Source organism: Anolis sagrei, chromosome Y (genome assembly GCF_037176765.1).
Source record: "Anolis sagrei isolate rAnoSag1 chromosome Y, rAnoSag1.mat, whole genome shotgun sequence".
NCBI classification, from domain to species: domain Eukaryota; kingdom Metazoa; phylum Chordata; class Lepidosauria; order Squamata; family Dactyloidae; genus Anolis; species Anolis sagrei.
Window position 1 is genome coordinate 46,494,646 of NC_090035.1, and position 25,916 is coordinate 46,520,561.

General features: G+C 40.6%; 1 protein-coding gene across 1 annotated transcript in view; it reads left to right on the forward strand.

The window, feature by feature from the left end:
* Positions 1-13,900: 13,900 nt before the first annotated feature.
* Positions 13,901-25,916, forward strand: part of LOC137095455 (bMERB domain-containing protein 1-like) — a 36,034-nt gene continuing 24,018 nt past the window's right edge. The window contains exon 1 of the mRNA XM_067462133.1: positions 13,901-14,235. Coding sequence (XP_067318234.1) covers positions 14,130-14,235 — 106 coding nt within the window. The 5' untranslated portion in view covers positions 13,901-14,129. The remainder of the gene's footprint in view (positions 14,236-25,916) is intronic.

Here is a 25,916-nt window from a genome sequence, read left to right on the forward strand (position 1 = left end):
TAGAAAAAGCCCTGCGTCTGGTTCTTTCCAAGTGCACTTCTCTAGGACCCGGTATATGGAGTAAGTCACATTGGGCTGGTCGTTGCGACCTCCGATGATGGGAGAAGGAGAGGCGATCCCTAAGGTACAATGGACCCTGGCCGTAAAGAGTTTTAAAGGTCTGAACTAGTATCTTATACAGGCTACGGTACTCAGTTGGAAGCCAATGTAAATGTTGCAGCACTGGTGTTATATGGCATTTCATGGGTGTTCTTGTGAGTAACCTGGCTGCCGCATTCTGAACAATATGAAGCTTTCGGGTCGTAGACATTGGAAGGCCCACATACAGGGCGTTGCAATAGTCCAGCCTAGACGTGACTGTGGCATGGATGACAGTTGCCAGAGCCTCGTCAGATAGGTAGGGTGCCAGTTGCCTCGCTTGTCGTAGATGGAAAAAGGCCTGTTTTCTGGCAGCAGCGACCTGAGCTTCCACTGTCAGCTGTGAATCCAGGATGACACCTAAGCTCTTAACAGTGGTTGATGGAGATAGGGTGGCACCATCGAAGGTAGGTAATGGAGGAGTCAGAGCTGCCGAGCAGCCATGCCAGAGAATCTCAGTCTTCACCGGGTTCACCTTCAGTCTGCTAGCACGTAGCCAGTTTGGCAGAGCTTCCAGACATAGGGTGAAATTGTCTGGAATTGACGTTGCTCCAGGCTCCAGACGCAGAAGGAGTTGGGTATCTTCTGCATATTGGTAGCAGTCCAGGCCGAAACTCTGAGCCAAACTAGCAAGGGGTCTAACATAGATGTTGAAGAGAAGAGGAGAGAGAATTGCACCTTGGGGGACCCCACATAGGAGGGGGGATCTATCGGAGACTTGATCCATGTACTCCATGCGTTGACGCCGGTTCTGGAGAAATGAGTTGAACCAATTGAGGGCCTGACCATGAATTCTAGACATGGGAGATGGTTAATCATTAGATCATAGTCGACAGTGTCAAACGCTGCAGTGAGGTCGAGAAGTACCAGTAGCGCGGATCCACCGTTGTCAGACTGGCGACGGAGTTCATCTGTAATGGCAACCAGGACTGTCTCCGTCCCATGACCTGGGCGAAAACCTGACTGGAAAGGGTCCAGGCCAGCTGTATCATCCAGGAATTGCTGCAATTGTCCCAGTACAGCCCACTCTATCACCTTGACTAAGAATGGCAGATTAGAAACAGGACGGTAATTGGCAAGGGTCATAGGATCCAAGCTAGGTTTCTTTAACAAGGGACAAACCCTTGCCTCTTTTAGGTTGTCCAGAAAAAAACCCTGTTCAAGAGAGCCATTGATTATACTGCACAATGGATCGAGTAGACTTTCCAAGCAGCTCTTGATCAGCCAAGAGGGGCACGGATCAAGAGAACAGGTGGTTGCTTTTGCAGTAGCCAGAATTCTGGCGACATCCTCCTTGTGAAGCGGTGTAAATTGATTGAAGATAGGCCCAGCGGCCACAAGGTCTCCAGCTCACTCATAGTGTCGACTGTGGGAGGGAGTTCCTGCCGAAGCATGGTAATTTTGTTAGTGAAAAATTCCTGGAATGCCAAAGCTGTAATAGGCATAGTTTTTGGGTTCTGGACTAAAGGACCTGGACTAATCAAGGCACGAACAATTTTGAATAATTGTGCTGGGCGCGAGCTAGCAGAGGCTATTAAGGAAGAATTATAAGAATTTTTAGCATCCTTGACAGCTGACTCATAGGACTTGCAAAAAGCCTTAAAAGTAGACATTGACACTTCATCAGGTTTCCGTCTCCACCGATGTTCCAGCCACTTTTGTGCTTGCTTCATCATCCGTAGCTCATTAGTGTACCAAGGGGAGCGATTCTGGCGAGGGCAGAAGTGGCGCATGGTAGCAATCTCATCTAAGGCAGCCAACAGACTGGTGTTCCAGTTGTTGACTTGCTCAATGAGAATGACGCACACAGTTCCAAGGCCCTTTAGGGCATTCAAGAACCTGGCAGGTTCCATGAGTCTTCTGGAGTGGGCGAGGATTGGTTTGACAGCTTGTGAAGGAGGAGATGGAGTCTCAATCCGGACCTTCAGGGCAGCGTGGTCAGACCAGGGGACATCAATTACCGCCGATAAAGATGTCTGTACTTCAATATGGAAAATCAGGTCTAAAGTATGACCGGTCCGATGAGTGAGGCGAGTCTTGATTAATGAGAGCCCCAAAGTTTCCAAGGTTAGTACTAGGTCCTTAGTTACTGATGAGGATGATGGTGCCTCGGCATATACATTGAAGTCACCCAGGACAATAAGTCTGGGGAACCTCAGGGCTCAGTCCGCAACAAGATCTAATAGCTTAAGCAGACTCTCTCCCAGCGACCCCAGTGCCCAGTAAACTACAAGAATGGCTAAAGATTCCCTACTGGCCAAGACCGCACCGAGACATTCGATGCTGGCTATCTTCGGAGTTGGAACAATTTTGATGGTAAAATAATCACAGAGGAGTAATGCAACCCTTCCACCCCGTCCCACACTCCGAGGCTGTTGAAATATCTGGAAACCTGGAAGTGTCAGTTCATGTGAGGGGATGTTATCTCCCTCACGAATCCAGGTCTCTGTAATGCAAACCAGAGCCTCTGCTTGGTCAAGAGGAAGTCATAAAGGGTAGCAGTTTTGTTAACAACAGACCTAGCATTGATTAGTAGCAGGGACAGAGGGGAGGACAAAGATAGCATCTTCTTGGTCGTATGCTTGGGGATGGAACGCAAGTTGGCAAGGGAGCGAGTTTCCAAACGACTCAACCTCGCTCTGGCGCTTGACCTAGGACTGCTGCCATTTGACACTTTACTAATGATTCCTCCGAAACGTGGTCTTTCCAGTTGCGCTTTCTCAACCGTGGGGCTTTCCAGGTGTGGACAGGAGCTTTTTGCTCTGCCAAGACACACAGCCTGCTCCCACTTTGGAAACCATGCTGCATTCCAAGCCAAAAGCCACACACCGGTGCCTACCCTGTGTCCCTTATACCGGTAGCATCATGAAGGGATGCCCACACCTTTCCCTTTTTTAAGTTTCTGCTGTCAATTGGTGAGGCTTTGCCTTCCAGATTCATAGCCAGCCTGCCCAAATTTCCCAAGGGAATGTGATGTTAAAGCTGAAAAGATTTGTCTAGGGAAATCATTTTCAGACGCAAAGGCCCAAACCTGATAATTCTAAAAATTACATATATTCCCAACTGCTTCAAAGGGTCTTCATTATAGCTTTTTTTTTTTGCCAGGACTTGTCAGATTTATTCTGATGGCTTGAACACTGAAGGGATCAAAACCCCAGACTAGTGCATGCAGGACCCAACTATGCATGCACTAGTCTACATAGAATATTTGCTATAATAAAATGTAGTACTAGAATGACTATAATATTTTCTATAATAAAATGTAGCAGAATCTAATTTATTTATTGATTTATTTCCTTTTTTTTTTACCCCACTCTATCTCAACTCTGAAGGGGACTCTGAGCGGCTTCCAAATTGGCAATGATTCAATGTCGCATTAAGACATAAAACATACAAATTACAAAATACATTGTGCATTAAAATCTAACCAATTTTGCATGCACTAAATTGCAAAGTGTGGGGATGTAGCATAAAAAGTAAGAGCATCTATCAAAGTAAATATTAGGGCTGTGCAAAAAAAAATCGTAAGAGGGCCAAAAGTCATAAGAGATGCAACAAATCTGTACTTATGACCTGAATTGCGAAGACTGTGCAGCACTACCCCTCATATAAATGAATGAAAACATCCAGTACGCAGTTTCTGCATGAAAGTACGTAACTGTCCTAAGTCCCAGTGAGTCATCTTAGTCTGGTATGATGACGATGATGATTATTGTAATTGTTTTTATTAGTAAAACTTTTTAAAATTCCTAAAAATTGGTGGATGAGTGAATCTTTCTCAATTTTGGCAGAAATTATACCCTGGCTCCTTTTCTTTCACTTTTGAAGATGGTGTCTTTTAAAAAAGCATTTTTACAAAACTTTAGAAATTTCCTTAAAACCAGTAGATGTGTGAAACTTTCTGAAACTTATGGAGAAGGATGCCCTGGTTATGTTGTGTCACTGTTGAGAAAGCCAAGAGGAAAGCTCATGTAGTTTCTATTACAATGTTGTTTATAAAAATGTCAAAAATATCCTAAAAATCAGTGGATGAGTGAAACATTCTGAAAATTGGCGGGCTTAGAGTAGTTAATGTGTATTCATCCCAATACCCCTAAAACTGAGTGAGGGAGGAATCCTATTAGTGTCCCACGAATGGGTGAATGACTTAACGAAAAACTAACAACATTTTCGGAACTCTGTAACAGATTCAACACAGATCCCTTGATTTTTCCAAAACACTTTAGTATCAAAATGAATTTGTTAAGACAAACAAAACCATTTTTTTAAGTCATGCAGACCGCTAGTAAATATGTATGGCCTTCCCACTAATGCCTGACTTACAGGACTGATGTGCAAAAGTAGCTGTCAGAACCAGTTTTCACCGAAAAAACCATGAAAGTTTCATGCAGCATAAAAACAGGAAAAAATTTTAAGACTGTTTTTTTATTTTGTGATGAGTTTCTGTGTGATTTGTATCGCAGAAGCTCATTACAAAGTATCTATAAGTATCTACAACTGGGGAAATGATCAAGTGATATAAGGAAAAAGTATAATGGGGGTAGGAAATATACAAAAATAGAAAATATGATAATTCAGAGGGAGATTAAAGAAGATAATGTAACATTAAAAGGTACAGAAAGTGATATCTATAAACTATTATTAATGGACAAACAGGAACAAGTTCATTTGAAGGAAGTATGGGAAGTAGACTTGGGAAAAAAACTGAATAGGCAAGAGTATGAGATTACTAAAAAAAAGTCCATAAGATTTAAGGAAAATTATTACAAAATGGTATGGAGGTGGTACCTAAACCGCATTAGATTAAATCAGATTGATAAAAAAAACTGGAGAAGCTGTCATGAGATAGGTCATATCTTCTCATGTGGTGGTCATGCAAAATTATACAAAAACATGGGAAAGGTTATTTAAACAAATGACAGCAATAATAAAAATTGAGATAGAGAATACACCAATGCATGACAATATAATTCCCTCACAAAAGGAGAAAGAATTTGTTTCTAATTTGATAACAGTAGCAAAATTGCTAATAGCAGAAAACCAAAAAGAAAAAGGAAATTCAATTAGAAGAATGGTACAGGGAAATTTAGAACATAGCTATTAACGATGAGCTGAGTTGCAATATTAAAATTAAAAAGGAAATATGGAAACAAACAGATTTTTGGAAAATTTGGGGGCAAATTATTTATATCTTTAGTGAGGGAAAGGTATACAAGCCAGCAACAGAAGTAATGAAATTTTGGACTTGTGAAACAATATAAATTAGTTGGTCCTGATGAAGGGGGCATAAAATATGGGTAAGGGGAAGAGAGGAAAAAAGGAGTAATAATAATAATAATAATAATAATAATAATAATAATAATAATGAAATAAAACATGTATGAGCTTCTGTGACTATACAAGGGTTGTTCAAATAGTAATGCCTCAATCACTCTAACTTTTATTTCTTTTACAGCTACTGGACTATCTATGCATGGTATAACCTTACTCTACTGATATAGTCTTTTCTTTTTTTGATTGACTGATGAGAACCATGAGTTTGAAGCTAAAAGAAAGAGCCATCATTGAATTTCAGACCAAAGAAGGTTGTGTTGTTGTTGTTCATTCGCTCAGTCGCCTCCGACTCTTCGTGACCTCATGGACCAGCCCACGCCAGAGCTCCCTGTCGGCCGTCACCACCCCCAGATCCCTCAAGGTCAGTCCAGTCACTTCAAGGATGCCATCCATCCATCTTGCCCTTGGTCGGCCCCTCTTCCTTTTGCCTTCCACTTTCCCCAGCATAATTGTCTTCTCTAGGCTTTCCTGTCTCCTCATGATGTGGCCAAAGTACTTCAACTTTGTCTCTAGTATCCTTCCCTCCAATGAGCAGTCGGGCTTTATTTCCTGGAGAATACTGGTTGGATCTTCTCACAGTCCAAGGCACTCCCAGCACTTTCCTCCAACACCACAGCTCAAAAGCATCGATTTTCCTTCGCTCAGCCTTCCCTAAGGTCCAGCTCTCACATCCGTAGGTTACTACAGGGAATACCATGGCTTTGACTAGGCGGATCTTTGTTGCCAGTCTGATGTCTCTACTCTTTACTATTTTATCGAGACTGGACATTGCTCTCCTCCCAAGAAGTAAGCGTCTTCTGATTTCCTGGCCACAGTCTGCGTCTGCAGTAATCTTTGCACCTAGAAATACAAAGTCTGTCACGGCTTCCACATTTTCTCCCTCTATTTCCCAGTTGTCAATCATTCTTGTTGCCATAATCTTGGTTTTTTTATGTTTAGCTGCAACCAAGCTTTTGCGCTTTCTTCTTTCACCTTGATTAGAAGGTTCCTCAGCTCCTCCTCGCTTTCGGCCATCAGAGTGGTGTCATCTGCATATCTGAGGTTGTTAATGTTTCTTCCAGCAATTTTCACCCCAGCTTTGCATTCATCCAGCCCCGCACATCGCATGATGTGTTCTGCATACAAGTTAAAAAGGTTGGGTGAGAGTATGCAGCCTTGCCGTACGCCTTTCCCAATCTTGAACCAGTCTGTTATTCCGTGGTCAGTTCTGACTGTTGCTACTTGGTCCTTGTACAGATTCCTCAGGAGAGAGACAAGGTGGCTTGGTATGCCCATCCCACCAAGAACTTGCCACAATTTATTATGATCCACACAGTCAAAGGCTTTAGAATAGTCAATGAAGCAGAAGTAGATGTTTTTCTGAAACTCCCTGCCTTTCTCCATTATCCAGCGGATATTGGCAATCTGGTCTCTTGTTCCTCTGCCTTTTCTAAACCCAGCTTGAACATCTGGCAACTCTCGCTCCATGTATTGCTGGAGTCTTCCTTGCAGGATCTTGAGCATTACCTTACTGGCATGAGAAATAAGGGCCACTGTACGGAAGTTTGAGCAGTCTTTCACATTTCCCTTTTTTAGTATGGGGATATAAGTTGATTTTTTCCAGTCTGATGGCCATTCTTGTGTTTTCCATATTTGCTGGCATATGGCATGCATCACCTTGACAGCATCATCTTTTAAGATTTTAAACAGTTCAGCTGGGATCCCGTCGTCTCCTGCTGCCTTGTTGTTAGCAATGCTTCTTAAGGCCCATTCAACCTCAGGATGTCTGGTTCTAATTCATTCACCAAACTCAAAACTATCCTCGATATTATTATCCCTCCTATACAGATCTTCTGTATAGTCACGCCACCTTCTCTTGATCTCTTCAGCTTCTGTTAGGTCCCTGCCATCTTTGTTTCTTATCATACCAATTTTTGCCTGAAATTTACCTCCAATGTTTCTAATTTTCTGGAAGAGGTCTCTTGTCCTTCCTATTCTGTTGTCTTCTTCCACTTCCATGCATTGCTTATTTAAAAATAGTTCCTTATCTCTTCTGGCTAACCTTTGGAATTGCGCATTTAACTGGACATATCTCCCCTTATCACTGTTTCCTTTTGCTTTCCTCCTTTCTTGGGCTACTTCCAGTGTCTCAGCAGACAACCATTTTGCCTTCTTGGTTTTCTTTTTCTTTGGAACGTACTTTGTTGCCACCTCCTGAACAATGTCGCAGACTTCTGTCCATAGTTCTTCTGGGACTCTGTTTACTAAATCTAGTCCTTCAAATCTGTTCTTCAATTCCACTGTATATTCGCTAGGAATGTTAGTGAGATCATATCTAACTGGTCTGTGTATTTTCCCTGATCTCTTTAGTTTTATTCTAAATTGAGCAATAAGAAGTTCGTGATCTGAGCTACAGTCAGCCCCAGGTCTTGTTTTCACCGACTGGATGGATGTCCGCCACCTTTGGCTGCAAAGGATGTAGTCAATCTGATTTCGGTGCTGACCATCTGATGAAGTCCATGTATAAAGCCGTCTTTTAGGTTGTTGGAAGAGAGTGTTTGTTATACACAGCGAGTTTTCCTGCAAAATTCTATCAGCCTGCGTCCCGCTTCATTTTGTTCTCCCACACCATGCTTGCCTATGATCCCAGTTGTCATTTGACTTCCCACCTTCCTGTAATGAAAATAATGTCTCTTTTTGGTGTAGTATCCAGTAGGTCCTGCAGATCCTCATAGAACTGATCTACTTCTGCTTCTTCAGCAGCTGTGGTTGGGGCGTATATTTGGATCACTGTGATGTTGAAAGGCTTTCCTTGCACTCGAATTGAGATCATTCTGTCATTTTTTTGGGTTGTATCCAAGCACTGCTTTAGCAAATTTCTTATTAATTATGAAGGCTACTCCATTTCTTCGATGTTCCTCTTGTCCGCAGTAGTAGATCTGGTGGTCATCTGATGTGAAGTGGCCCTTTCCAGTCCATTTCGGTTCGCTGACCCCCAGAATGTCTATCTTTAGTCTTGACATCTCACCAATAACAACATCCAATTTGCCCTGGCTCATAGATCTTACATTCCATGGTGTGTTGATCTTTAGAGCATCAGATTCGTCGTTCACCTCCAGTACCGTCGGCCGCTAGCCTTCCTTTCGGCTTTGAGCTAGCTGCGTCATCACATCTGGGGCTAGTTGAACTTATCCTCTGCTCCTCCCCAGTAGCATTTTGGCCATCTTCCGACCTGGGAGTCCCATCTTCCAATGGCATACCGACATATCTCTGATTGTACTGGTCCATTTAGTTTTCTTGGCAAGGATACTGGGTGGTTTGCCGTTGCCTTCCCCAGGGATCACTCTTGGTCTGACCTCTCTGCCACCACCGTCCCGTCTTGGGTGGCCCTTCACGGTTTCGCTCATGACATCATTGAGGTGCTCAAGCTCCAGCGCCACAACAAGGCGGTGATCCTTTGCTGGAGAACGAAGGTTGTGTATCTCAGGAAATCCCTCATCACTTGAAGAATATGTTTGATTTGGCCCCTTCTGACTTTGACCTGCTTGGACCTCTGAAAGACAACCTACATGGTTTCAGATTCAATGACTTGAATGACATTAAAACAGCTTTAAAATTATGGGTCACGAAGCAAAATGCTGAATTTTTCCAAATTGGTTTTGATGCCTGGGTTAAACAATGGCGCAAATGTGTCCAAATTGATGGTGGCTGTGTTCAACTGTAGTTTTGTGTAGAGGACAGTTCAGGCTAAGATCTGGAGCAACTTCTGCTGTTCTATGTTCATTCATAATGGTTTTATGGCACAGGAGGCCAATTAAACAGGAAACCTCAGCAGGACTTGCAAAGCAGGAACAACCAACAGGAAGATGATGTAAGCTGCAGTTCTACAGAGGAATCACAAGAGGCCACCATCCACAGGAAAGTATGAATCCTTTGACCCGATTCTCATGCTGTTGCTATAATATCAGGAAATCATCAGGTATGTTGTAGTCTTAATGAAAGCCTTTTCATTTGCCCAGACATCTTTCATTCTTGCATTTTTCAAGCTGTTAGAACAGCTATGCTCCCATTTATTGTGCCAATGTTGTTTCAAAATTATTATTTTCAAATTTTAATTCCATAATCCAACCCAGATAACATTTATTTGCACAAAAACATATATTTTTAGGTTAAGGTACAGGTTTTCCCCTGACATTAAGTTCAGACGTGTCCGACTCTGGGGGGAGGGGGGTGGTACTTGTGTCCATTTCTAAGCTGAAAAGCAGGCATTGTCCATAGACACCTCCAAGGTCATGTGGCTGGCATGACTGCATGGAGCACCATTACCTTCCTGCTGGAGCGGTACCTATTGATCTACTCACATTTACATGTTTTCGAACTGCTAGGTTGGCAGAAGCTGGGGCTAACATCGGGAGCTCACCCCGCTCCCCGGATTAGAACCAACGACTTTTTGGTCAGCAAGTTCAGCAGCTCAGCATTTTAACCCACTGTGCTACTGGGGGCTCCAGTGCTATAAACATATACACCTGTATGTTTATAGGTTGCTAAAAATAACAAACTAAAATGAATAATAATACAACAAATTAGCAGAAACAAAAATAACAATGTCAACAAAACCTTTGCTGCAATCTATAAAAGACAGGATTTTTCCTTTCTGAAATTCTTTGGTAGAAAATCAGCCTGTAATTTATTGATTGCAGCAAAACAAAACAAAATTTTTTAAAAAATCCAACCTCCGATTGTGTAGATCATAGGAAAATATTATTTATTCTTCAGGAAAAGTGTGGATTATTCTTTCTAATGCATAACCTGTACTCAGCATTGGGACACAACATGGAAAAATGGAATGGTTTCCAAATGGCAAGGGGATTGGGTAATCTTTATCACATTATCTGTTTAACTTGTATGCTGAGCAAAATGAATGACCACTGATAATTTACAAAACATTCAGACAATGAGGATACTGAAATAGTTCAAGGTTTTCTGTATTTTGGCTCAAACATTACCTAGAATGGAGTCCTAAGTCCAGCCATCAGAAGAAGACCAGGATTTGGAAGGTGATGATGATGATGATACACTTTATTTATATTCTGCTTTATCTCTTATTTTGAACAATTTTGCCAGGCATGAACTAGCAGACGCTATCAAAGAAGCATAATATACTCACTTTGCCTTGGTGATAGCATGCTCATAGGACTCCCTAAATGCCTCATAAGCTGATCTCGATGCTCCGTCACAGAGTTCTCGCCACACACCCTCTAGCTGTCTCTTTTCCCGCTTCATCAGTCGAAGTTCCTCGGTGAACCAAGGGGACCAATTTCAGTGGGGTCGGAGAGGGCGTCTAGGGTCAATCTCGTCAAGTGCATTGGATAGCCTAATGTTCCATGTGTCCACCTGCACATTGATCAAGTCACTGGCAGGCTCCAGATCCCTCAGAGCATTCTGGAACCTACTGGGTTCCATAAGTCTCCTTGGGCAAGCCCAAATTGGCTTGGTGCCCTTTCAGGGTTGGTAGGCATGCTCCAATCGGACTCTCAATATCCAGTAAGCCAACCATGGAACCTCTATAGTAGATAGAGGCTTGGGTCACTTGAATTCCTGCGCTGAAAATCAGATCTAGCACGTGTCCCGCCTGATGTGTGGGCCCAGTAATACAGAGCGAGAGTCCTAGTGTCTCCATGGTAGACACTAGGTCCATAGCTGCTGATGAACAAGAGTCTGCATCAGCGTGGACGTTGAAATCCCCCAAGACAGTAAGTCTGGGGAACCTCAAGGATCATTCCAACACAGTCTCCAGCAGCTGGGATAGACTGTCTGCTGTTGCACTAGGTGCACAGTACACCAGCAGAAAGGCTATACTCTCGGAGGAATCCCACACCAGGCCAACACTTTCAATGCCAAAATGTTCAGCACAGGAACTGCCCTAAGAGAGAAGCTTTCTCAGGAGAGCATAGACCCCCCTCCCCCGCCTCCCAGTCCGCATCTGGTGAGTGATCACATAACCTGGAGATATTATTTCCTGGAGTAGGATCTCATCCCCCTCTTGGATCCAAGTTTCTGTGATACACACTAGGTCAGTTCCCTGATCATTAAGAAAATCCCTGATGGACCTAGCATTCACCAACACCAGAGTAGGAGGGGAGGAAACTGATCGCCTGTCACAGGTGTGCCTGGGGGTAGGCCGCAGGTCAGAGGGGGGCTGAGTCTCCTGCCGACTCAACCTCCCTCTAGTGTTTGGCGTGCGCCTACCGTCATACCTCCCCCTCCCAGAGATCGTAGGAATCCCCATACACAGACCTACTGCTCTTGGGAGCTCTGCAGCACAAACTAGGTGCCCAGTGTTCGACTGGCCATCTGAAAAAAAGATGGGGCATGGCCAATTGACAAGTGATCATAGATGGAGCCCTCAGCGTGGTGAGGAGCAGGTGTAAAAGCCAAAGCACCTGGCCAGTATTGTGGGTGGGGGGATGAACTAGAGGACATCATAAAGAAAACATGAAAGTTTCCTCAGGATGTTATTGTGTACAGCTACTTTGTGCTTTATGTTCGCACAGTGTTTTCTAAATGTTCGTGTTCGATCTAAGGTGACTACCGGGTGTTATGAATTGTGGGAGCTACAGTCCAAAACACCTTGAGGGAGGGCCAAAGTTGGCCCATGCCTGCGAATCTTGCAACTTCTCTTCCTCCAATGCGGCACAGATGGGCGCATGATTTTCCTCCCTCGTTCTGTTCTTTAGTGCTCCATCTGCAGGAAAAGTGTGCTGCCACCTGCAGCGTGAGCTTGTGACTCATTGCACTGTCTGGTCCTTTTCCCTATGAATACACAGCACCCATCTGCTGGTTATTAGTGTATCTCTTGTCCTTGGAAATAACATCTCTGCTGTGTGCATGGCATAGTAGAGTGAATACAAAGCTTCATTCCTAGTACGTTCCGTATCCATGAAATGGTGAGTTTGCTCTGGGCTTTAATCTTCATGTTGAGAAGTTATCTTCCCCCACAATCAGTTCAGCATCTTAGGCACAGTAAACCCCAGAGTGGGTTCAATGCTCCATTGACACAGAAGCTTCTGCAGCTGGAATTAATGTAAAGACTACCTTTACATGATCAGAAAGCATTGTCGATTCTAGTAATACTTATGTCTTGGAGATGAAATAATGGATTCAACTGGCAAGAAAAAGAGATTCCATCTAAACATTGGGAAGAACTGCCAGATTTTTAGAGTTGTTTGCTGCCTCTGGAGCCAGTGGCTCCTTCTTTTGAGGCTGTTAAACACAAGCTGGATGGCTATCTGATGTAGGTGCTTTGATGGTACTTTTTTCCTGCCTGGCAAAAAGACTGGATGGCCTTTGGGGTCCTTTCCAACTCTATTTATTATTATTATTATTATTATTATTATTATTATTATTATTATTATACAGAGGCTGGATGGCCATCTGTCGGGGTACTTTGATGGTGCATTTCCTATTTGGCAGAAAGAAGGGAGTTGGACTGGATGGCCCTTGGGGGTCCCTTTCAAATATTATTGTTCCTGTCCTATCCAATTTGTCATTGATCCACTCCTTTCTGGAGAGAAAAGGTGTGGTATAAATAAATCTAATAATAATAATAATAATAATAATAATAATAATAATAATACATTAATAATACTATCACTATAATAGTAGCAATACATTCTAATATTAACACACTTGTGGAGAGAAAAAGCAGGGTATAAATATAATAATAATATATTAATAATAAATTAATAATATCACTATAATAACAATATATTCTTATAATAGATACATAGCCGCTTTAAGTCTCGTTTGTGGACAGAAAAAGTGGGGTATGAATAAACATAATAATAATAATAATAATAATAATAATAATAATAGAATAATATTAATCATAATAATATAATACATTCTAATACTAATAATAGATAGCTGCTTTGAGTCTCCTTTGTGGAGAGAAAAAGTGGTGTATGAATAAACTTAATAATAATAATGCACAAATAATATACAATGATAATAATAATACATTCTAATACTAATAATAGATACATAGCCATTGGAGTCTCCTTTGTGGAGAGAAAAAGTGGGATGTGAATAAACCTAATAATAATAATAATAATAATAATAATAATAATAATGAATAGAGAGAAGTCATATGGGATATAGCCACTTTGAGTCTCATTTGTGAAGAGAATAAGTGGGGTATAAAAACATAATAATAATAATAATAATAATAATAATAATCCCCATCTTGTGTTTTCCCAAAGGAGAAAGCAGAAAGCAAGAAGCCCATCTTAACAACAGCACAGAAGAGAACAGAAAAGGAGCAGATGCTGCCTTTCCTCTCCTTGTCCCTTGTTCTCCCACATTGTTGTCCTTCCTCTCCTGAGCATCTTCCTTCTGCGCATGTGCCCTGTATCCCTGGTGGTCCCCTCTCTCCGGTTGCAGCCAGAGGAGGAGCAGCAGCAGCAGCAGCAGTGGAGGGATGTGCTGAGTCTTTTTCCAGAGGGACAAGGCCAGGCTGCACTTCTGAATCCGGCCTCTCTCTCTGTTGCTTTCCAGTTATGATGGACTGAACAACACACACACATTAGAGCGGTGGGGGCCAAAGGGAAGAGCCCCTTAGCAACCAACAGGACCCAGCGGAGAACCCGCTTTGGGCCCTAGCATCCTTTGCTCAAAGCATGGAGTTGAAGAGGTCCATTTCGGCCAGAAAAGATGCAGAGAGGCTGCCCAGGCATTATGGGGCTGTGGAAGAAACAGAATGGAAAGCCGAGGGTTGGAGGAAAAGTAAGGACTCCCCTTTATGCCCTTCCTTCCAAGGTTTATTTATTAGAAGGGGTGGCTTTGTTCTCCAGATGTTTGCAATGTTTTTGCAGTGTTCTTTGTTCTTGTTCTCTCCAGATGTTTACAATGTTCTTTGTTGGCTCTCCAGGTGTTTGCAATGCTGTTCTCTCCAGATGTTTGCAATGTCTGCAATGTTCTTTGTTATCCAAGTGTTTAATAATAATAATAATAATAATTATTATTATTATTATTATTATTATTATTTGTAATCCTGCCTTATGTCCCCAGAGGGACTCAGGCTTACAAGGCCACAACAATGCAAACCACGAACAACATAAAATATACAGCAGATAACCTAAATCAATACAAATGAGCACCAAAAGAAATAAGGATAAAACATAACAAATGAAATTAAACATAAAACACATCAAATCAAAATAAACAAACCATAAACATAATAAAAGATTAAAGTTGAAAACTGTAGTATACAAACCAGTTGGACGTCCCACCCAGTGTTTCCAATGTTGTTCTCCCCAGGTATTTGCAATTGTGAGGAAGTTAATAATAATTTGCATGATTTAAACTATATTTATGGGTTTGTGTTGGCTGCAGTAACATTGGAGCGGCCTATTTCAAAGGAATCCTCCATCTGCGTTGTCATGGAGACCAAGGCAAGCCAGCAGAGAGAGAAGTGGGAGGAGCCTAGAGGGGAGAGTTTTGAAAACAGACAGTTAGTGAGGCAGTTAAGATTGGAGGGTGAGGAGTTGGTAGAGAAAAGTATTAGGAGGCAATAGCTGAAAGAGAGAGAATTGTGAAACAAAGTTTTGAGGCTTTGGAAAGCCAGATTAAGCTACAGGAAGTTTCTTAGGCTAGAGAGGCTGATAAGGGAAACATAGCCAGTATTCTTTTAGTCTAAGGAATGGCTAAAGAATAAGCTTTTTAAGTATCTGTGTAACCTGAAAGATACTGTGTAACCTGAAAGAGTGAAACTTTCATCTAACCAAGTATTGTTCTAAGTTCTATAACAAAAGTAACAACTTGCAACCACATGCTTTGTACTCAATAAATTTGTTAACTTTTGTTTGAAGACTGCCTCATCTCCATCAATTCTGCTTCCAGAGTGCCATTTCTCACAATAATACATCTTACCTCACGTTGGTGGCAGAAATACAGAGAAATAAATAATAAATCTCCCTCTGCTCTCCTTTTACACAACAGCACTTGTAATTTAGCTACTCCTCTGCTGACTACTGCTCTATTTGATGGCAGTGATAATTACTGCAACTTCGCAAATTGGTGGCAGACGACGGGATCCGTTTAACAACTGATTTAGTGCCTTAAGATCACTTAGTGAAAAATCGTGAGGTAAAAGTTGAAGCCAAAAGATGGCTGCTAAAAAGCAAATCAAAGAAAACTTTACCTCAGAAGTAGCCAATATGGCGGATACCAAAGCTGAAGAGACAGCTGTAGTGACAGTTAGAGAGTCACAGCCAAAAGTAGAAAGGGAAGAAGTTATAGAAACAGCTGAGGTAGAACAAAAGGAGGCTGAGAAAGAAAGCATGGCTGAATTCAAGAGTGAATATGAGAAGTTGACTATGGCAATACAAAAGTGGGATCAAGGCAATGTACATGAAACATGCATAATTTTAAAAGATACAGAAGTGCTGAGGAGTGACTCAGACTTAGTTTTGACAATGGCGGCATGTTTGAGGCAGAGAGGAGATTTAAACAGTGCCATAGAAGTTGTGGCACAAGCTGTGGAATAGCATCAGAAGTTTTGGCCAGGGACTCCAGGCCATTTGTCCCTCATCAGGAGAGCCACAGTGCTTGGGAAAGTAGCCAGGAAGGTGGCTCAAATGGATGAGAAAGACAAAGATGGCAGAGCTGACTCAAGGCTGGATGGCATGGCCAAAGGAGTGGTACAGAAAGTTACCAAGGGGCACATCATGGTTGCCAGGGAAGCTGGGGCCAGTGATGAGAATACAGAGACAAGGGGTCTTGCAGAGCAAGTGGTAAACTCTGAGGAGAAAAAAGAGCTGAAAAAAGAGAGACATTTTGCTGAGAGTAAAACATTGGATCAACTCTTCCTTACTAACTCTGAGCATTTCGATATGTCTCCAACTGAAAAGAAAGTAAGCAGAAAAAGGAGATCTAATTATATATCGGAGGAAGAAAGAGTGGATAAAAGCCAAGCTGATGGACTAGCAAGAGAAATAATATACCCTGACTATGTTAATGGTGATAAAAAGAAAAAGTTGCAATTTCTAGCTTTGGAAGTTCGTCCAGATAGCAGTGATGAGTTTGCCATGAAGAGGACAGTATTCTTGTTCATTCTTCCAAGGACAGTGAATTCTCTTCAATGCCAAGAAAAGACGTTCAAGGAACTACAAGATCTTCACAAGGACCGGATACTATGTTGAAGCAAGCCTTTGTTCAAGCCTCCAAATTCTATACATGCAGAACTGTTCCTTGTAATTGGAAGTCCAGGATAAAAGAAGAAAGAGAAGAATGTGGAACTGTGTGGGGTGTATTGTCCTGTTTTAATTTGAGACTGGGTATCAAGAAAAAGAGGATTGGAATTGGGTAAAAGAAAAAAAAACTTATTTTCTATAAAGGTTAGACCACATAGAATAAAAGTGTTAATGTAAAAAGGTAATGTATATGTAATGTAGTGTAATATTTTATAAATGGTCAACCTGTTTTATTGCAGACTTGTAAAATGTATGGTGTCATTACAGTGATAAACTGTATATGTTTTATACAATACGTATAAGAGATAATTACATTATATTGAAGTGTGTTAGGTGTATAAGTTTTGTAATAGTTAATGAATATTTACAATGTCACTGTAGGAATATAGAAATGTTTAGATAGATTGTTTATATGAAAATAGTTAGACAATGAAAAAGGAACGTAGTCGCGGATGCATTGTCTAGAATTTCTTAAGGTTAAAGGTTTGTATGTATAAATTATAATGTATTTAACCATAATATGTTTGCATTTCAGGAACATCGTGTATATAAATATTGTTATGTAATTTTAGAATTATTTTTGCCCATTCAGGGACTCTGAATGGCCAAAAATAATCCTTTTTTTGGGTGGATAAAACATAACAAATTAAATTAAACATAAAAGACATCAAATCAAAATAAACAAACCATAAACATAATAAAAGATTAAAGTTAAAAACTGTAGTATACAAACCAGTTGGACATCCCACCCAGTGTTTCCAATGTTGTTCTCCCCAGGTATTTGCAATGTTCTTTATTAGTTCTCCAGGAGTTTGCAATCTCTCCACGTGTTTGCAACGGGATGAAGAAACCTTTCGGCATCTTTTGCATCTTCTCCATCCCACCCTTTTTTTGGGGGGGGGGGGCTGCGTGGTCTCTATTTTGGGGACACCATTCTGCTCCAAAGGGCTTTTCCACTGATGTATTTGGGTTCTTGAAGATATCAAAGGAGCAGAGAGGAAGAGGAAAGAGTTGGAGGAAAGGACTTCTTCCTCCTGTCCTCCTCTCCATCACTTTTTGAACTTGTCTTTGGCAACCTCAGCTGCAAAAATAGGCTAGCCTAAGGCAAGTCGCCCAAAAACAGCCCTTGGTCAACTCTCAAAGCATTTGCAGGAAATGACATTGTGTTATAGTTGAAAAAGAGGAGGATAAAGGGTCCAGAGTGATGATATTGGGCCAGTAGTATAAGACTTGCAGGCATGGGCCAACTTCGGCCCTCCGGGGTGTTTTGGACTGCAACTCCTACTATTCCTAACAGCTGGTAGGCATACAAATGGAATTATTGTTGTTGTTGTTGTTAAATATTAGTGTGTGGATAATAAAAAAAGACATCGAATGAAATACGTTCACCTATGGACAGATGGTTGCCTGTTTTAATCGATGGTTGCAAAAAAGCGATTTTTGTATTTTTGTGGTGGGGAAAGAATTAATTTCAGAAGGTTATTATATGCCATAAAATTGGCTCTTCATTCGCTGCCGTTCTTATCAATCTTTTGTGATCCTGTGATTTCCCCTGGAAATAGATAGTTCGGCTCCTTTCAGAGACTGTCCTCCATCTCTCTTCAAGCTTTGATCAAATGATATACAGTGGAACTTTGACTTAAGAGCACCCCAACTTGTGAGTATTTTGAGTTAAGACCTGCCACTCAGACCCGGGTTAGCTTTGACATAAGAGCAGTGTCTTGAGTTATGAGTAAACTCAAGAGTGCAGCGCTTTAGGGCTTCAAAGGAGCAATCTCCAGGCTTTGTGCCTTTATGGGAGATTGCAGTCCACTTTGCTTTTGTCTGCTCTAACAAACTTTGGGTTCATTGATTTTGTGTGGTTTCTATCCATGGTCTCCTTGGTTTCATGAAAGGTGTGTGTGGGGGGGGGGGGGGGTGGTGGTGGAAGGAGAACAGAAGGAAGAAGAAAAGGAGGCTTCTGCCTCTTCACTTTGTACTTTGTGCTTCCTTGCCACAGCTTTGTGCTTCTACAATTTTAAAATTTATCTTTCTTTTTTAAAATTGTTCCAAATGAATGTGCATTTACACATTATTTGTTATTTATAAAGTACTTTTTCTTATTTAAAAACACATGACAAAACTTTTGGGGGGATGTTTTTCATTAATAATAGTTATCCATATTTGTTCAGTGGCAGCCATAAAAATTGAAAGGTTGCATATTGTATTTTATGTGTAGAGCAAGTTTAACAAATGTGCTATTTGAAGTGAAAGACAAAATCCTGTACCAAGGTAGGCACTGTTGGATTCTGTTTTCTGGAAAAACATTCATGCTTTCCCGTGAAATGGAATACAATAGTGCTAAAATCAAAATTTGGAAATATAAAATCAAGAATGGGAAGCACTTTCCTTTGCTTGATTGTGCCATGTTTAATGGCACAGTGTTTGCCTATCCGAACGTATCTCCCTCTATGATCCACCATGGAGGTTAAGACCTTCTGGGGAGGCCCTGCTCTCGGTCTCGCCTTTTTCGCAAGCGCGATTGGTGGGGACGAGAGACAGGGCATTCTCAGTGGTGGCCCTTCAGCTTTGGAACTCCCTCCACAGCAAAATCAGAGCAGCCCCCTCACTCTTGACCTTCAGGAAAAAGAAAAAACCTGGTTATGGGATCAAGCTTTTGACAAGCAAGTTAGTGCAATATGAGTATATGGAATTGTGAAATGACTAATGGAAGGGCCTTGGATTTGACTCTGGATGATGTGATTTTAATAATTGTTTTAATGTTGCTGTTGACTTTTGATTTTAATGTATGTGTCTATTTATACTGTATGTACATATGTACATGGCATAAATTGCTGACTTTTGTAAGGCGGCTCTGAGTCTCCCTTTTGGGGTGAGAAGTGCGGGAATGTAGTATATAAATAAATAAATAATCTATGTATATTCCGTGATCTGTCCCAAGTCCCCTTCGGGGTGAGAAGGGCAGAAAATAAATAATGTAAATAAATTGTGTGTGTGTGTATGTGTGTGTGTGTATATATATATATATATATATATATATATATATATATATATATAGTATTTATTTTCCGCCTTTCTCAGCCCGCAGGAGACCCAGGGCAGATTACAATTCACATATACATGACAAACAGTCAATGCTATTAGACATACAACATATATAGACAGACACAGTGACAACTTAACATTCCAGCTTTCCGACTTCTTGAGGGTATGCTTGATTCCGGCCAAAGGGAGAGCTGCAGCTTCACCACCCTATTGTGACACCGAATCCTTGATGGAGTGCTTCCTCATTCTTACGCATGCTGCTGTAATGTTTTATGGGTTTGTAAATTAGTTAAATTAGCCTCCCCACATAAAGTGGTACCTAAATTTCCTACTTGACTGATGCAACTGTCTTGCATAGGCTGCATAGGTCAACAGCAAGCTAGATTATTAATAGTCGGGAGCTCACTCCAAGCCGGGCTGGCTTCGAACTCATGATCTCTCGGCAAGTAGTGGTTTAATGCAGCTGGCTACTAACTAGCTGCACCACAGCCCGGTTCAGATAGAAAGATAGATTAAAAATGGGAGAGGGTGTATTAGGAGGGGCGGAAAGGATTAATAGCATTTCATGGGAAACTTCACTTTGACATAACAGTGTTTTGAGTTAAGATCTCAGTCATTGAATGAATTCAACTCTTAAGTCAAGGTATCACCACACAAATTGTGTAGAATAAATCCTACTGGCAATGCTTGGGGTTAGTAGGAAGGCAAGGCAAGATATCAGTGCTTCCCCTCTAACAGATCAGAGCTGTCCCTCATCCAAATACGATCCAGGCAATGGCCAAAAGGTGTACTTTAAAGCTCCATCATTGGCCTTGGGCTTCTTCTCTTCTTGGCTTTTGCCAATGGCTCTTGCAAGGATCTGGCTCTTCCCGCTCCCGGTGACAGCAGCATTGGCTTTGTTGCAGTGCTTGGCATAGGTTCAGCGTTTGGCTCATTTCTTCCCACAAGCCTGAATGGTGCCGCTTTAATACAGCTCTTTTCAGACATTACTCAACTTTTTGTTCAGAGGGGCTGACTTTCGGAAAAAATGCTTTTGTTTCAAGGCTGTAACCCAGGCATGGACCAACTTTGGCCCTCCCTCCAGATGTTTTGGACTTAGACAGTTAGGAATTGTGGGAGTTAGAGTCCAAAACAATTAGTTTATGCCACCATGTTGACTGCCGCTGTGAAAACATAAAACAGATTGAGCTGGCAATGTTTGTAGTATGCTTTAAGAACAACTGTTGCTACTAAGAGGTTGCAACGTACTTTATCTAAGTTGTTGTAAGGATCAATGTTGTTTGTGCTATACCTTTAACTTACTGTAAGGTTCAAGGCTGTTTGTCCTACAGCTGTTTCAGTTAATTGTAGAGTTAATTGAGAGTATTATTTTCATGTGTATAAAGATAGCTACTGTGTGTTTAGTTTTTTGCCATTGTGCCTTAATGTCATTGTGCGTGTTTGCCATTGTGCATGTTTGCCTCTGTGCCGTTCTGTCGGGGACTATGCTGCAGATGTCCCGTGAAGACACAGCCTTGAGAAGAGGACAAGGATTCCTGCTTATCTCAGCTGAGTGGTGATATCTCTCAGAAGATATTGTATTATGTTATTTTTGTGGAAACAGTAATCCTGCTACTTTATTTTGTATGCTGCCAATACAACAATATTTTCTTTTCTACTTGAAGTCAACGTCTCATGTATTTTTCTTTTATGAGCCAATTCATCACACACTGTTAACTGGGCTAGAGTCAATCCGCATGCTTCTCATGCTAGCGCATGACATAGGTTATGGGCCCAGCATAGCGGCATAAGGACTCCAAAGCCCATAACTCTGAGACTTTGGGAGAGTTTTTTTTGTGTCTGTGTTTTTGTGCTTAAATAGAAAAGTAAGCAGCTATGGCTCATCATATGGCAAGCTTACCATTTGAGCGTTTAAATGCTGACAATTACATGGCTTGGAATGTGAAAATGAAGAGTTTTCTCATAAGAGAAGATTTGTGGACTGTGGTTGAAACCCTACCCACAGAAGCTTCGAGTGAAGAGGTAAAAAAGCAAGACCGAATTGCCAGGGCGAGCATTTTTCTCGCTGTTGAGGACGGGCAATTAATTTACTTAAGGGACACTATATCTGCAGCAGACTGTTGGCAGAAGTTAAAGGAAGTTTATCAAACTGAAACTTCTGGCATAAAAATTATTTTGACCCGGCAGCTTTATAATTTGAAGCTAAAAAGGGGTGACAACATAACTGAGCATTTGCAAAAGCTCAGGCATTTGTTGATGGAGTTGGAAAATAGACAAATGGTGTTTACCGAAACCCATAAAGCTTTCATTTTGTTATCTTCTTTGGACTCTAGTTGGGACAATTTTGTGTTCAGTATGCAGAGTGTGCCTGAAGCACAATTAACCTTGGATTTGGTTTCTGCAAGGCTTCTTGAGGAAGAAAGAAGAAAGCAGTTTCTTAAAGAAACAAACACCATTTCAGAAAATGCAGCTTGTGAAGGGGTTGGATGCAGAAAGAACCCTGCTGTGTGTAACGTAAGGAGGTGCTTCAGTTGTGGAGATGTGAATCATCTTGTCAAGGCCTCTCCCAAGAAGAAGAAGAAGAAAGAAGAAATGAAGAGGAACCCTGGGTGGCATGACAGAAATGCAAGGGGAAGAAATGCTGATGTAATGACTGTGTTATCAAAGGCTAAGTATGATGAGGCCACATGGTTACTTGACTCTGGGTGTGCAGAGCATTGTGTTAATAACTTAAAATTGTTAAAGGACACTAAAAGGCCAGATATTAATCATGTTACTTTAGCAGATGGATCATTAGCTGAGTGCAAGCTTGTAGGCTCAGCATTTGTTCCTAGTTTAGGAAGATATTTAGATAATGTTATGTTGGTTGAAAAACTTGATTTTTGTTTATTAAGTGCATCAAGTTTGTGTCTGCAAGGATATGACATCAAACTTAATAGTTCTGGGTGTACTGTATGGAAAGAAAATAAGTTATGTGCCAAAGGTAAATTAGTTAACGAAGTATATGTGATGAGTAACAAGGATAGTTCACCAAATGTTTCCTGTGTAAATAACAAACCTATACATAATGATTGTATTCATTACTTGCATAGAGTTTTTGGTCACGTGAACTTTAATTATCTACAAAAATTATCAAAAGTGACTGATTTAGAGGTAAAGCCATGTCAAAAGTATTTAGACTGTGCTGTGTGCTCTAAAGCAAAAGTAAAGGCACATCCAATACCTAAGAAAAGTTTAAACACAACTACCAGACCATTTGAATTAGTTCACGCTGATTTAGCAGGACCATTTCCTCTTTCACTTGGAAATGCAAAATTTATATTTGTGTTAGTGGATGATTTTTCACGATTCACTTATTGTATTATTTTGAAATCAAAGTTTCAAGCTTTCAGTAAATTCAAAGAGTGGGTAGCCATGGTTGAGAGAAGATTTCCTTTTAAGGTATCATGTTTAAGGACTGATCGTGGTGGAGAATTTATGGGGACACAAATTTATGGTTAAGAAAGAGAGGAATTAGACACCATAAAACAAACCCATATTCACCTGCTGAGAATGGTGTGGCAGAAAGAAAAATAGGTGTTTTGAAAACTATGAAAGACTGCATGTTAGTAGATGCGAAAATGTCTAATAGGTATTGGGCAGAAGCAATTTCCACTGCTACATATATCTTAAATAGAAGTTGGAGTTCATGTGTAAATAATACTCCATATTATTTGTTGCATAAGAAAAGGCCAGTTCTAAAACATCTTAGAATATTTGGAAGCTATGCTAACGTGCTGGTACCTAGACAAACTAGAACAAAAGGTCAGAAAAAATGGCAGAGACTACGTTTTCTCGGCTACCAGGAAGATACCAAGGGGTATTGTTTTATTAAAGACAATAATAAAATTGTGATTTCAAGAAGTGCAAACTTTGAAAAGAATACAGGTTGGGAACATGTTCATCAGAATAGTGAAGTGTTTTTTCATTTAAAGGAACATACGCCATCAAAGTTAGATTTAAAATCTGAGTCTGATGAACACATTGAGGAACAAAGTGAGGCTGTTATAAAAGAAGAGCCTGAATTAAGTTTACAGGAAGCTGATGCTGAGGAGCAAATTGTAATACCAAGAAGGTCACAAAGATCTAACAAAGGTGTACCTCCAGATAGGTTCGTGATTCAGGGGGTAATGACTTGTCAGCCTGAAATGGAACCTGAAACCTTTCAGGATTTAAATAATTGTAGTCCAGAAGAACAAAGAAATTGGAAAAAGGCAATGGACGATGAATTTGATTCTTTGCTAAATTTAGAAGTGTTTGATATTGTTGATGTTCCAATAGATAAGCCAGTTATTGGGTGCAGATGGGTTTTTAGGAAGAAACTATTACTCGATGGAAGTTGTAAATATAAAGCTAGGCTAGTAGCTCAAGGATTTGCACAAAAGCAATTCGTAAATTATGATAACACCTTTGCCCCTACAGCAAAAGCTGAATCAATGAGAATTATAATTGCTTTAGCTGAGCAAGAAGGATTTAAGTTAAAACATTTTGATTTTGAAACAGCGTATTTAAATGCCACAATTAATGAGGAGATATATATGAGGCAAGCGCCTGGATAGTAAATTCAAGCAGGAAAGGTTTGTCGGCTTCGGAAAGCATTGTATGGATTGAAACAATCGGCCCGGAGGTGGAACCAGTGTATACATGAAGTATTGGTGAAATTAGGATTTAAACAAAGTGTGGCCGATGCATGTGTTTATACATTAGGTGAAGGCAAAGATAAGATAATTGTGTTAATTTATGTAGATGATCTATGTATAGCCGCACAAACTGACTCTAAAATACAAACTGTATATACGTATTTGTCAAAACATTTTAGGCTAAAAGATTTGGGATGTTTGAAACATTATTTAGGCATCAAAGTAGTAAACAATGAAGGGGTGATATTTCTAAATCAAACAAGGAAAATTTTAGACCTTGTAGCCAAAGCAGGTTTACAAGATGCTAATGCTGTTAAAACTCCTTTAACAGGAGATTTCTTAAGATTGGAAGACACAAGAGAACTAAAAAACACAAAGTTATATCATTCTTTTGTTGGAAGTCTTTTGCACATTGCAAATTGGTCTCGGCCAGATATTGCATATGCAGTGAGTTTACTTAGTAGGAAAGTATCAAAACCAACTATAAGTGACTGGCTAGCATTAAAAAGGTTGATTAGGTATTTAAAAGGAACTGCTAATTATTGTTTGTGTTTTTCTAAAGAGGCTGACAAAGAACTGGTAATGTACGCCGACAGTTCTTTTGCTGATGAAAAAGATAGAAAATCTATAAGTGGATACATAGTGCTACATGGAAAATCTCCTATCTGCTGGAGGTCCAGAAAGCAAACAACTGTTGCAGTTTCTACGGCTGAAGCAGAATATGCGGCGTTGTCTCAAGCTGCAAATGAGTTACTTTGGATTAAACAGTTATTTGATGATTTAGGTGTAGAATGTAAATTGCCTATTACTGTGTATGACGATTCTCAAACGTGTATAGCTATGTCAGAAAGCGAAAGTTTAAAGAATACAACAAAATACATAGCTGTGAAGTATCAAAATATAAGAACCTTAATCAAGGAAGGATTTATCAAAATGGTTTATTGTAGGTCTGAAGATAACTTGGCAGATATTTTTACAAAATCTTTAACGGCAGCTAAGCATGGTGAAGCAACCAGAAAGTTAGGCCTAGTAGAATTAAAACAAAATTTGTAAATAATGTAACTTAGATAAAGTGAAGGGGCATGTTGCTACTAAGAGGTTGCAACGTACTTTATCTAAGTTGTTGTAAGGATCAATGTTGTTTGTGCTATACCTTTAACTTACTGTAAGGTTCAAGGCTGTTTGTCCTACAGCTGTTTCAGTTAATTGTAGAGTTAATTGAGAGTATTATTTTCATGTGTATAAAGATAGCTACTGTGTGTTTAGTTTTTTGCCATTGTGCCTTAATGTCATTGTGCGTGTTTGCCTCTGTGCCGTTCTGTCGGGGACTATGCTGCAGATGTCCTGTGAAGACACAGCCTTGAGAAGAGGACAAGGATTCCTGCTTATCTCAGCTGAGTGGTGATATCTCTCAGAAGATATTGTATTATGTTATTTTTGTGGAAACAGTAATCCTGCTACTTTATTTTGTATGCTGCCAATACAACAA